The 12683-nt window shown below is 36.5% G+C and overlaps 1 protein-coding gene across 1 annotated transcript in view; it reads right to left on the bottom strand.

The window, feature by feature from the left end:
- Positions 1-5086, bottom strand: part of LOC143032365 (phosphatidylserine synthase-like) — a 39047-nt gene extending 33961 nt beyond the window's left edge. The window contains exon 1 of the mRNA XM_076197000.1: positions 4904-5086. Within this exon, the coding sequence (XP_076053115.1) occupies positions 4904-5073 (170 nt within the window). The 5' untranslated portion in view covers positions 5074-5086. The remainder of the gene's footprint in view (positions 1-4903) is intronic.
- Positions 5087-12683: the final 7597 nt, after the last annotated feature.

A 12683-nucleotide genomic window follows, 5' to 3' on the forward strand; every position in this document is an offset into this window, starting at 1 on the left:
AATGTGTGACTGTGGGTTTCCAATCATTGAAAGTCAAGGCAATAGTTATCATCTATTGACACTATGAACATGTTGTTTATCATTACCAAAGAAGACCTCAAGTCTACTTGGCTTGATCCACTGTGCAATTATTCCTATATTTTTTTCAAACACAGACACATACATTGTTCAACCAACAAGTCACTCAGTGAAGAGATTTTGTGGACCTGTCTAAAGTGAGTGCAGAACAGTGTAGTATGATGTGCTCTATCTCTTGTATGGTGGTTACATCAAGGGCACATACAGCTACTACATAGATGTACAAATGTACTAGGAATAAAGAATAAGCAAGTTTTACTAACATATTACTATTAGAGAGGAAGGCTATTTTTACACTTGAATTGGGTGAACACTTAGTCCAGATTTGTTGTACTGAAGTATGTCCAGTAATGGAGTTATATTAGACAAATGAGTTGTATTGCCATGAAGTTACATGTCAGAATAGTGTATCTGATATCAGTAGTAATTTTAACTAACTGCAAACCATGAGATGGTTGTATGTCATGTTTTGCACATTATCAAAGCACCTCAACATTATAGAAAAGTTTAATCTTCATCATCACAATATTTCTTTTAACATTTGTATAATGTTTCCAATGGAAATCAAGAACAAAATTTATCATAAATACATAGTAATGTCCTTCTAAATCCAACTAGACTGTGCATGGTGAACTATGGTTATGGTTTCATGTGACTTATCAAAACTTTTCTTGTTGCAATAAAATACAAGAAACATGAGAAATTTGAAATTGATTCTTTTAAATCTGACTAATTAATATTTTATGTAAATTTACCCATGTTTCAATTACTGGAAATTATAATTTTGGGTGTCATGGGACATAATATTATAAGATACAAACTAACTTCACAAAGCCCATTGTAAAGCTCAACATCAAAATAAATGGATACATTGTTTATGTAACTTCAAGAAATTGAAATTCGGTTTCAACATATATGGATATTACACATTCCTATCATTACCAATGTGATACAAAAACTTATCCAATACTGACAAAAGTATGCTATAGACCCACAAAACAAATGAATTTTTATGATCATCTGGAGAGTGCCTGTAACAATGAACTCAATAAGGTAGTGTGAAACCATAATATTTGGAGATTTAAATACCAATACTCTAGAGTCAGAAAATTCTTTAGTAAAAGTGTTACAGCTATTTATCTATATATTGAGAGCTTTTCCCCCCTTACATGGGAGGTAGCCAAGTCAGAGGCACATACCTATTCCCGCCCATTTCACTTCCTTCCATCTCAGCTCCTCATGGATGACAGGTCATCCCTACATCCATCAACTACCCTGGGTCAAACTCAAAGAATACAAATGGGCTACTTCAACTGATTAATGTATCTACTAGGTTACCTTTAACTAGCAGTTCAATCTTAGATTTGATTATGGTTTCCAATCCAAATATAAGTGTTCAGCATGGTCTGATAATTGTGTTGTTTAGAGATCATTTGCTAATTTATTGCCCAAGGAAACTGAAAAGATGTGTTGTTAATGAGCACTATACTGTGGAAGCTCGCTCAATGAAGAATTATTCTATAGAAGATTTTGTTTGCAAACTAGAAAATGTTGACTGGTCACATGTGAATTGTAACGAAATGGGAGAAACCTGGAATATTAAGAAAGAAAGAAAAAGAAGAAAAAAAAATATATATATATTATATATATACACAACCATTGATGATTCAATAGCTCCTCTTAGAAACTTTAGAATCAAACAAGGGATGGAGTCGTAGATGTCAACTGAGATTTTGGATTTGATAAAAACCTGGAAAGTTTCTTAAATAAATTCAAGAAGTCTAATAACCAAATTGATCATGAGAACAAGGAAAAACAAGAGTATTGTATAAATAAAATACATGAGTGAACAAAAAACTATGGCAGTCCATTCAAGAGCTGGGTACATCATCAAAGTACAAAGCCAAATCTAGTAATATAGGCTCAAAGACTGAAGGTAATCTGGTGTTTGACAAATATAGTATGGCAAACAATTTCAATTAATTCTTCACCAACATAGCTTCTGAAGTGGTTGAAGCATTTCTAATTAGTTCAGGTAGATATGGTTATGATTTTGTAATTTTTTTTTATAGAAAACTCAACACCAATTAAAAAAAATTCAATTCAAGCCATGTGTCCTTTGCTATATTGCTTCTGGACCAGGGCTGTGAGTGAGATGCAGGGATGACCCATCATCCAGGAGCCAAGAAAAGAGGGAGGAAGGGGTGGCAAATGGGAGTGGAGTATGTGGAGATGAAATGGGTGGGAGTGGATTATGCCTTTGACTTTGGCTACCTCCTTTGTAATGGGGAAAAAGCCCTTGGTATATGTATGTATCCTTTGAGGAGGTGGTAAAGATTCTAGAAGATTTAAGTCCTGGTAAGGCTACTGGTATGGACAACATCCCAGATCATTTTGTGAAGGATGGTGCTTGTATATTCATCCTATAAAACATATACTGAATCTTCTAATCAGATCAGTTATAGTGCCAGATGACCTAAAATTAGCCAAAGTGGTACCCCTACATAAAGAGTAGCAAAACTGATGCAGGCGTCTGCCTTAAGCATTATATCAAAGGTTTTTGAATGCATTGTACACAAACAACTGAATGGTTTCCTTGTGGAAAATGATCATCTGTATGAACTTCAATCAAGTTTCTGTAAAGGATACTCAACTGATATGTGTTTGATTTACTTACATGATTACATTTGACAGGAATGTGATAAGGGTAGATATACTGGTATGGTTCTTATAGACCTTTAAAAGGCATTTGATACCATGAATCATGAGATTCTTCTCCAGAAAATGACAGCACTTGGTATGAATGAGCGATGTTACAATCAATTGGGTCAGACGTTATTTGGCGGACAAAAAATGAGTTAACATACATGCATACATATACAAGGGAGGTAGCCAAAGTCAAAAGTCATAATTCCAGTTCCATCCATTTCATCCCCACCCACTCCATTCCCATTCACCACCCCTCCCTCCCTTTTTTTTTTTTTTTGGCTCCTCCTGGATGACGAGTTATCCCTGCATCTCGCCCATTGCCCTGGGTCAGAAGCAATGCAGCCAGACAGCACATCCACAGCAAAGCCACTTCATTTAATCAACAAACCCCTCTCTCCATCCCCTCATGCAGAAAAATTGAGGATAGGGAGAAATCCCTTTGGGTTGCATTAAAATATTCACACATAACCACTCACCCCACTCCCTATCTATGCATCACAGTATCATCCATATACAACCATTCTCCATTCACCCCTATCTTCTGTCTTCTTCCTTCCTTTCTCAAAACCTATCCCCCTCTTTCTCAATGCCCCTTTTACCCCATCCATCCATCTTATCCTCTGTTGTCCCCTCCTGTTCACTCCATCCACTTCTGCCTTCCACACTTCTTTTACTAATCTTTCTTCACTCATTCTTTCCATGTATCCAAACCAGCTCTTTCATCAACCCTATCTCCTAACTCCTTTGCCACTCCCTCTCTCCTCATTTCTCACTATCCAGCATAGTAACCCCTACCCTACTTCTCAGACATTTCATCTCAAACACATTTAAACTCTTCCTCTTTTATGTTCCATATTTCTGCCCCATACAGTGTTGTTGGCCCAATCACCCCTTCATACAATCTTCATACAAGTTGTTAACCACTTCAATACGAGTCAAATTCTCGTGTGCAGCATTGGCTCCCAAATGTATGATGTAACACAATACTCACATTATTAAATATAAAGTCACTGTTGTATTACTCATTCTCTTTTATTCTGAGTAATAATAAACACAGAAAACATGATCAAACCAGTTCACAGAATCTGGGGGTAGCTCATTAATAACTACAAAAAATATATATATATAATCAAGACGCCAATGCCGGCATCCACATGTACCCACTCATGCCTAATGAAGCCTACATAGATGTCATTGTATTAAAGTGGTTAACTTAATCCATGATATTTGCAAGTTACTGTAGATGTGTGGCCCTATCCAATTACCAATAAGGGTTGATATCACTTGTATACACTTGCTGGCCAGCTCAGCCATCACCAACTTGGGCCATTGCCAACTCAGCCCATTGGCTGCTTGAGACCCTATCTTTGTTTTGATAGATGTGGAGGTCAAATAAATTAAAACATGATAAATTCGTCTACTCTAACCTAACCTAACCATGGTGGGCCGCCTTGGTTTAGTAGATGGGCCAAGTCAGTGATGTGTTGAGTTGACCCTACACCTTACATACATATATTGATACCTTAACTACTTTTGAAACAATTACTAAGGTTTTTCCAGATTATTACCCATTATTTTTTTCTTTTTGCAGACTATCGATACCTTCAAAGGTCTTTCTGTCTGATTTTCAGAACATTATTCAAATTATGAGGACATACAAGTGACTGAAGTGGCAAAGGAAATGGCACTAAAAGTCATGCAGGTACTATTCTATAATAACATGTCACATTTCCTTGTACTACGAAATGCAATTATGTAATCAGACTAAATTCGTGATTAAAAATATGATTATATTACCATCACAATTCATACACCTTATTCATCCTAACATCGTTTGAATGAAATATGATACGACAATCACTACATTCGTTTCGATACTTGCAACTGTACACGCTCTGTCCGATCGCCTTCACAGAAAAATCTGATCAAAAACAGACATGTATAACACAAGAAATACTACAAAATTGAATATCAATGAAATATTGTGAACGTATGCTTGAAAAACTGTCTATTAGTCATGAAATCTACTTCTGGTTTCCCAAGGCAAGGGATGAGTAATGTTACTATTTTCCAATCACTGTTGTGCGCCTCCGAGATTTACTCGAGCTTAACTTACCTCGTAAACAAAAAATATATGAGTAAACAGATGGTCACAATCAATAAAGTTATAGTATGTGGCCTATAAAAGAACTCCAGTGATATGTCATCCACTGGACGCTCGTTGATATATGTAAAATGGTCAGATCCATCTGATCCTGACGAATACGTCCGCCTCCTGTTCGCCATGTTGTTGTTTATGTTCTCTCTAGCGCCATCTACAATTGCAGACGACTCTTCCTTGGATCCTACGAAAGAGGTAAATTGTCGTAAAAACACAAATTAGTTACAGTTATTTATCTATTTTTAGAATCAAATATGCATATATTCCTATAAATTACGTAAATCAAAATATTAAGTACATTTAAATATATTTTCTATTTTTTGAATAATTGAAGGTTTCATATATACATACAACTCTGCAAACAGTAAAGAAAAACGAGTAAGGGAATCTAAAGAAAAATAGTAAAACAAAAAGAAAAGGAGGATAAAGCACAAAGAAAAAGGCAAAGAGGAATAAAACGAAGAGGAATGGGTTATAAGCCTCAGTTTTAATCGTGTCACATCTTATCTCGACACCTATCTAATATTTGTCGCCAAACGATTTTATTTGGATGAGGGGAACCCCAGGTAGTCAAAGGGGAAGCATACAAATTAATTTCGCATTGCCTGATTCTATTTGAATGTTTATTATGTCTGCCAGCAGAGGAGTCCTCAAACAACTCTAAAACAATATTATTTTTTTTCTACTACATCCTGTATATTGATTTCGTGTCATCTTACGACCTTATTCAACTGAATGGAAACTCCGGAGTAGTGTAGGGATTTAAATTTGTATGTATTTACCTTTCCTAATTCTAACTCAATTTGTTTATTCTGCCTATTTCTACCAAACAAGTAATCCATTCAGTCTGAGATCACATACTGGACTCGTGATCGACAGCTGCATTTAACTGGGGAGGACTGATTAACGACAGAAATAACACACACACACACACACACACACTTCAACGAACGGACGGCTTAGAAGACGTTCTGAAGAAAATTGAAGTTTTTGGATCCCAACGCAAAGAGAAGTGCCTATTGTATTTACAGGGTGGGGGGAAATTGCTCGTGGGGTAGTAGGAAAGTAGGGAAAGAGGAGAAGGGGAGGGATTACTGAGGGAAATGGAAGGAAATGAGGAAGGAGTAGACTTGGTCCAGGCAGACAGGCGAAAGGTAAACAAACGACCCCCCGACGACGATGAAATGTCCAATAAAAATGTAAAGATTAGAAGTATAGATAAGAGCAATACAGTAGAAAGTGATGAGAATATTTTCCAGGGATTTAAAGAGGGTGGGGGGGACACAACCCCCCCCTCCCCCGACTGACAAGACTAGAAGAGAAGGTCGATAAGATGATCGAGGACTTGGAGCGTAGGTTCGGTCATGTTAACAACATTCTACAAAGGGTTGAAAAATTGGAAGAACTAGAGAAGGCGAACAAAAACTTAACTGATGAAATAGAAAACCTGAAAAGACAGTTAAAAGAAGTAAAGGTGGAGAATGAGGAATTGAAGAGGAATAGTAAAGAAAACAGAGAGGGATGGAAGTCGATAAAAGAAAACAGTAAAGTTGCATTTACTGATATAATTAAACAGCAAATGAGAGAACAAACTGAAGACTCAGTTACTAAAGTGATGAGACAGAAGGAGAGTATAGTAAGAGACTTAGCTGACAAAAAGAAATATATAATTATATTAGGAATGGAAGAGAAACATAACCCAGATAGAACCTCAAGAACCAATGAGGAAAATGAAAAAGTAAGCAGTTTACTAAAATTAGTTCAGGAAGATGAACCAGAAATTATGAAGGAAATTGAGGAAAAATTCAGGCTCGGAAAGTATAGTACAGATAAGACCAGACCAATTAAGATTAAATTCAGGTCACAAACGACGGCAGAGAATATCTTATCCAAAACAGGGAAACTAGCAACAAGTGAACAATATAAAAAGGTATGGATAAAAAGGGAAATGAATAAAGAGGAAAGAGAGGAAGAAAAGCAGAAAAGACTTGAAGCTAAGAAAAAACGAGAGCAGAACGGAGTCAGAGAAAGAGAGATTCTATTGGAGAGTAGTGAATATGAAACTAAGGCAGTTCGACATACAAGAGAAAAACAAAAGGGAAACAGAGAACACAATGGAAGTGACAGAAAACTAAGAGTGTCTTACACAAATATAGATGGATTAATAACAGGATTGAATGAACTGAATGATTATTTGAAAGAAAAAGAACCGGACATAATGGGAATTGTAGAAACAAAATTAAAAGGCCCACTACCACCCAACAGTGTAGGACATGATGCATATAATTATTGGATTAGAAACAGAGAGAAAAAGCAAGGGGGTGGAGTTATGTTCCTGACTAAGAAGGATATAAACGTGAAGGGTGTCATATATGGAAAGAATACAGTAGAGATGATTATGATCGAAGTGGAAGACAGAGATAAGAAGAGCAGAAAGTTTGTGATAAATTATGTGCCCCCGAAAACAGCCTCATGGGAGGAGAGTGAACATAAAAGTATGTTAGAGGACACAAAGATAACATTAAATAAGATAATGGAAGATGGAGGAAGAATAGTTATAATGGGCGACTTTAATTGCAAAGAAATCTGCTGGGAAGAAATGACAGTAAAGGGTGGAGACGGCTCATGGGGAAACGCTCTACTTGAGATGATTACTGACCATACAATGACACAATGGATACAGGAGAACACCAGGTATAGAAATGAAGAAGAACCATCGAGACTAGACTTAATAATTACATCTGAACCTAGAATAGTGGACAAGATTGAATATAAAACACCAATAAGTAAAAGTGACCACATATTGATTGAACTGGAACTTAATGAAGAAAAATATATGAAAAGAAATGAGCAATATAGAAAAGGAAGAATGATGTATGAAAAAACAAACTTTGATAAAATAAGAGAATTCTTTCAACAAGAAAACTGGGAAGAAATATACAAAGAAGAAACAACAGTGGAAGAGAAATGGAATATTTTGACAAAAATTTACAAAAAAAGGAGTGGAAAAGTATGTCCCAAGACAAAAACAAGAAAAAGAATATGTAAAATGCTGGTACAACAAAAGTTGTATGGAGTTAAAAGACAAAAGAGACAAAGCCTGGACCAGATGGAAAAAGACAGAAGACCTGAACAATGGAAAATATATACCGGTTATAGAAATGAATATGTACAAACGTACAGAGAGGAAAAGAGAAAATATGAAAAAAATGTCATAGAAAAGTGTAAAGATCAACCAAAACTATTCTACACATTTGTACACAATAAACTGAAAAACAAACAAGACTTGGAGAAATTAAGACAAGAGGGAGTTGAGTACACTGAGGAAATGGAAATGGCGGAAATTATGAACAAGCATTTTAAATCAGTGTTTACAAAGGAGAACATACAACCTGAAGAGATTGAATGGAAAGAGAAAGTCCCCCCTATGGAAGAAATAGAAGTAACAAAGAATGAAATATTGACACACTTGAGTAATCTTGATGTCAGAAAATCGCATGGACCAGATGATATAGCAAACTGGATTCTGAAAGAATGCAGGAATGAACTGGCAGACAAAATACATAGCATACTAAACAGTTCCTTGAAAGAAGGAAAAGTTCCAGAAGATTGGAAAAAAGCAAATATAGTACCTATATATAAAGGAGAAAATAAAGAAGAACCTACAAACTATAGACCAGTCTCTCTAACAAGTACAATAGCAAAAATTTGTGAAAGAATGATCAAAAGTAGATGGGTAAAATATTTAGAAAAAAACAAAGTGTTAAATCCAAGGCAATTTGGATTCAGACAAGGACGATCATGCGTCACCAATTTAATATGTTTCTATTCAAGGCTAATAGATATAATACAAGAAAGAGATGGATGGGCGGACTGTGCATTTCTAGACCTAAAGAAAGCTTTTGACAAAGTACCACATAAGAAGTTGCTTAAGAAATTAGAAACTGAAGGAGGAATACAGGGAAAACTACTAAATTGGATGGAAGACTTTTTGCAAGAAAGAAAAATGAGAGTAGTGATAAGAAACCAGCACTCAAAATGGGATGAAGTAATAAGCGGTGTTCCGCAGGGAACAGTTCTGGCCCCAATAATGTTTGCTATATATATTAATGATATGGATGAAGGAATAGAAAGCTATATGAGCTTCTTTGCAGATGATGCAAAACTACTGAAAAGAGTGAAAACTGAAGAAGATTGTGAATCACTACAGAGAGATCTAAATATAGTACAGGAATGGAGTAGGAAGTGGGAGATGGAGTTCAATACAAAAATGTGTAGTATAATGGAATTTGGAAAAAGCAAAAACAGAATAACAGGATCATATAAATTGGGAGAAGAAGGAATAAAAAAAGTAGAAAATGAGAAGGACCTGGGAGTCATTGTTATGAATAATATGTCACCTGAGAAACATATTAATAAGATTTTTGGAGAAACTTATAATTTAATAAGAACAATCAAAGTTACATTTACATACCTGGATGAAGAAATGGTGAAGAAAATCCTAATCACCCTGATAAGACCAAGGTTGGAATATGCAGCAACGATATGGTCACCAAGTACAAAAAAATGTATAAAAAAACTTGAACGAATACAAAGAGCAATTACAAAACTGGCACCAACACTCTCAAAACTATCATATGAAGAGAGACTAGCAAAACTTGAACTACAGACACTAGAGAAAAGAAGAGAGAGAGGAGATTTGATAGCTATTTACAGAATCATGAAAGGCATAGAAAATACTGATAGAGAGAATCTGATAAAATGGGATGACAGAAATACAAGAGGACACGGAAAGAAAATAAATAAAGACAGCTATAAAAGAGACTTGAAAAAGAACAGCTTTCCTCACGGAGTAATAAACAGTTGCAACAAGTTAGATGAGAAAGTGGTGTGTGCAAAAACAATACATGAATTTAAAAATAGTTTAGATAAAATGAGATATGAAGACGGGACCCCACGAGCATAGCTCCCCTTCCCGTAAAATACAACTAGGTAAAAACACACACACACACACACACACACACACACACACACACACACACACACACACACACACACACACACACACACACACACACACACACACACACACACACACACACGGCCCGGTGGCGGATTGGTAAAGCACTGGCCTCACAAGCCGGAGAACCGGGGTTCGATTCCCCGGCCGGGCGGAGACAAGTTGGGTTTGTCTCCTTTCACGTGTAGCCCCTGTTCACCTAGCAGCGAGTAGGTACGGGACGTTAGTCAAGGAGTTGTGACCTTGCATTCCCGGTGTGTGGAGTGTGAGTGGTCTCAGACCTACCCAGAGATCTGCTAATAATGAGCTCCGAGCTCACTGCCGTAGGGTGGTGTCTGGCTGTCTCGACAAGAGGCTGCAGTAGATCCGAGGTGAATACACACACACGCACGCACGCACACACACACACACACACACACACACACACACACACACACACACACACACACACACACACACACACACACACACACACACACACACACACACACACACACACACTCCACCGAATGGACGGCGTAGAGGAAGTTCTGAAGAAAAAGTGAAATTTTCGTGGATCCCAAAGCAAAGGAAGTACTTATTGTATTTACAGGGGGGGAATTGCTCGTGGTGTAGTGGGAAAGTGAGGAAAAAGGAGAAGGGGAGGGATTACTGAGGGAAATGGAAGGAAATGAGGAAGGTGAGAACTTGGCCCAGGCAGGTAGACGCCATGTAAACAAAAGAGGGCCGGACCAGTTTAGTGACGATGAAGGGTCTAACAAAAATGTAAAGCTTAGAAACATAGATATGAGTAGCACAATAGAAAGTGAGGATAATAATTTCAAGGGATTTAAGGAGGGGGGGGGGAGGATACCAACCTCCCCCGACTGGCAAGACTCGAAGAAAAACTTGAACAAATGACTGAACATTGGGAGAGTAGGTTCGGTAGAATGTCAAAAATGGCTGAAAGGGTTGAAAGATTGGAAGCACTAGAGAGGGCAAACAAAAACTTAATTAAGGAAATAAAAGAACTAAAAAGACAGTTAAAAGAAGTAAAAGAGGAGACTGATGAATTAAATAGGAATAATAAAGAAAACAAAGAGGCCATAGCTAAAGAAGCTAAGGGTTGGAAGACAATCCAAGAAAACAGTGAAGTTGCATTTACTGATATAATTAAACAGCAAATGAAAGAACAAACTGAAGACTGTTATCAAAGTGATAAGACAGAAGGAGAATATTGTAAGAGACTTAGCAGACAAAAAGAAATGTATAATTATATTAGGAATGGAAGAGAAACATAACCCAGATAGAACCTCAAGAATCAAAGAGGAAAATGAAAAAGTAAACAGTTTACTAAAATTAGTTCAGGAAGATGAACCTGAAATAATGAAACAAATCGAAGAGAAGTTCAGACTCGGAAAGTATAGTACAGATAAGACCAGACCAATTAAGATTAAATTCAGGTCACAAACGACGGCAGAGAATATCTTATCCAAAACAGGGAAACTAGCAACAAGTGAACAATATAAAAAGGTATGGATAAAAAGGGAAATGAATAAAGAGGAAAGAGAGGAAGAAAAAGAGAAAAGACTTGAAGCTAAGGAAAAAACGAGAACAGAACAGAGTCAGAAAATGAGAGATTCTATTGGAGAGTAATGAATATGAAACTAAGGCAATTCGACATACAAGAGAAAAACAAAAGTGAAACAGAGAACAAAATGGATGTGGCAGAAAACTAAGAGTGTCTTACACATATATAGATGGATTAATAACAGGATTGAATGAGCTGAATGATTATTTGAAAGAAAAAGAACCGGACATAATGGGAATTGTAGAAACAAAATTAAAAGGTCCACTACCACCCAACAGTGTAGGACATGATGCATATAATTATTGGATTAGAAACAGAGAGACAAAGCAAGGGGGTGGAGTTATGTTCCTGACTAAGAAGGATATAAACGTGAGGTGTGTCACATATGGAAAGAATACAGTAGAGATGATTATGATCGAAGTGGAAGACAGAGATAAGAAGAGCAGAAAGTTTGTGATAAATTATGTGCCTCCGAAAACAGCCTCGTGGGAAGAGAGTGAACATAAAAGTATGTTAGAGGACACAAAGAAGACATTAAATAAGATAATGGAAGATGGAGGAAGAATAGTTATGATGGGCGACTTTAATTGCAAAGAAATCTGCTGGGAAGAGATGACAGTAAAGGGTGGAGACGGCTCATGGGGAAACGCTCTACTTGAGATGATTACTGACAATACAATGACACAATGGATACAGTAGAACACTAGGTATAGAAATGAGGAAGAACCATCGAGACTAGACCTAATAATCACATCTGAACCTAGAATAGTGGACAAGATTGAATATAAAACACCAATAAGTAAAAGTGACCACATATTGATTGAACTGGAACTAAATGAGGAAAAATACATGAAAAGAAATGAACAATACAGAAAAGGAAGAATGATGTGTGAAAAAACAAACTTTGATAGAATAAGAGAATTCTTTCAAAAAGAAAACTGAGAAGAAATATACAAAGAAGAAACAACAGTGGAAGAGAAATGGAATATTTTGACAAAAAATTACAAAAAAGTAGTGGAAAAGTATGTCCCAAGACAAAAACAAGAAAAAGAATATGTAAAATGCTGGTACAATAAAAGTTGTATGGAGTTAAAAGACAAAAGAGACAAAGCTTGGACCAGATGGAAAAAAGACAGAAGGCCTGA

The sequence above is a fragment of the Oratosquilla oratoria genome, chromosome 13, assembly GCF_046742065.1.
Source record: "Oratosquilla oratoria isolate Oo_2021 chromosome 13, ASM4674206v1, whole genome shotgun sequence".
NCBI classification, from domain to species: Eukaryota; Metazoa; Arthropoda; class Malacostraca; order Stomatopoda; family Squillidae; genus Oratosquilla; species Oratosquilla oratoria.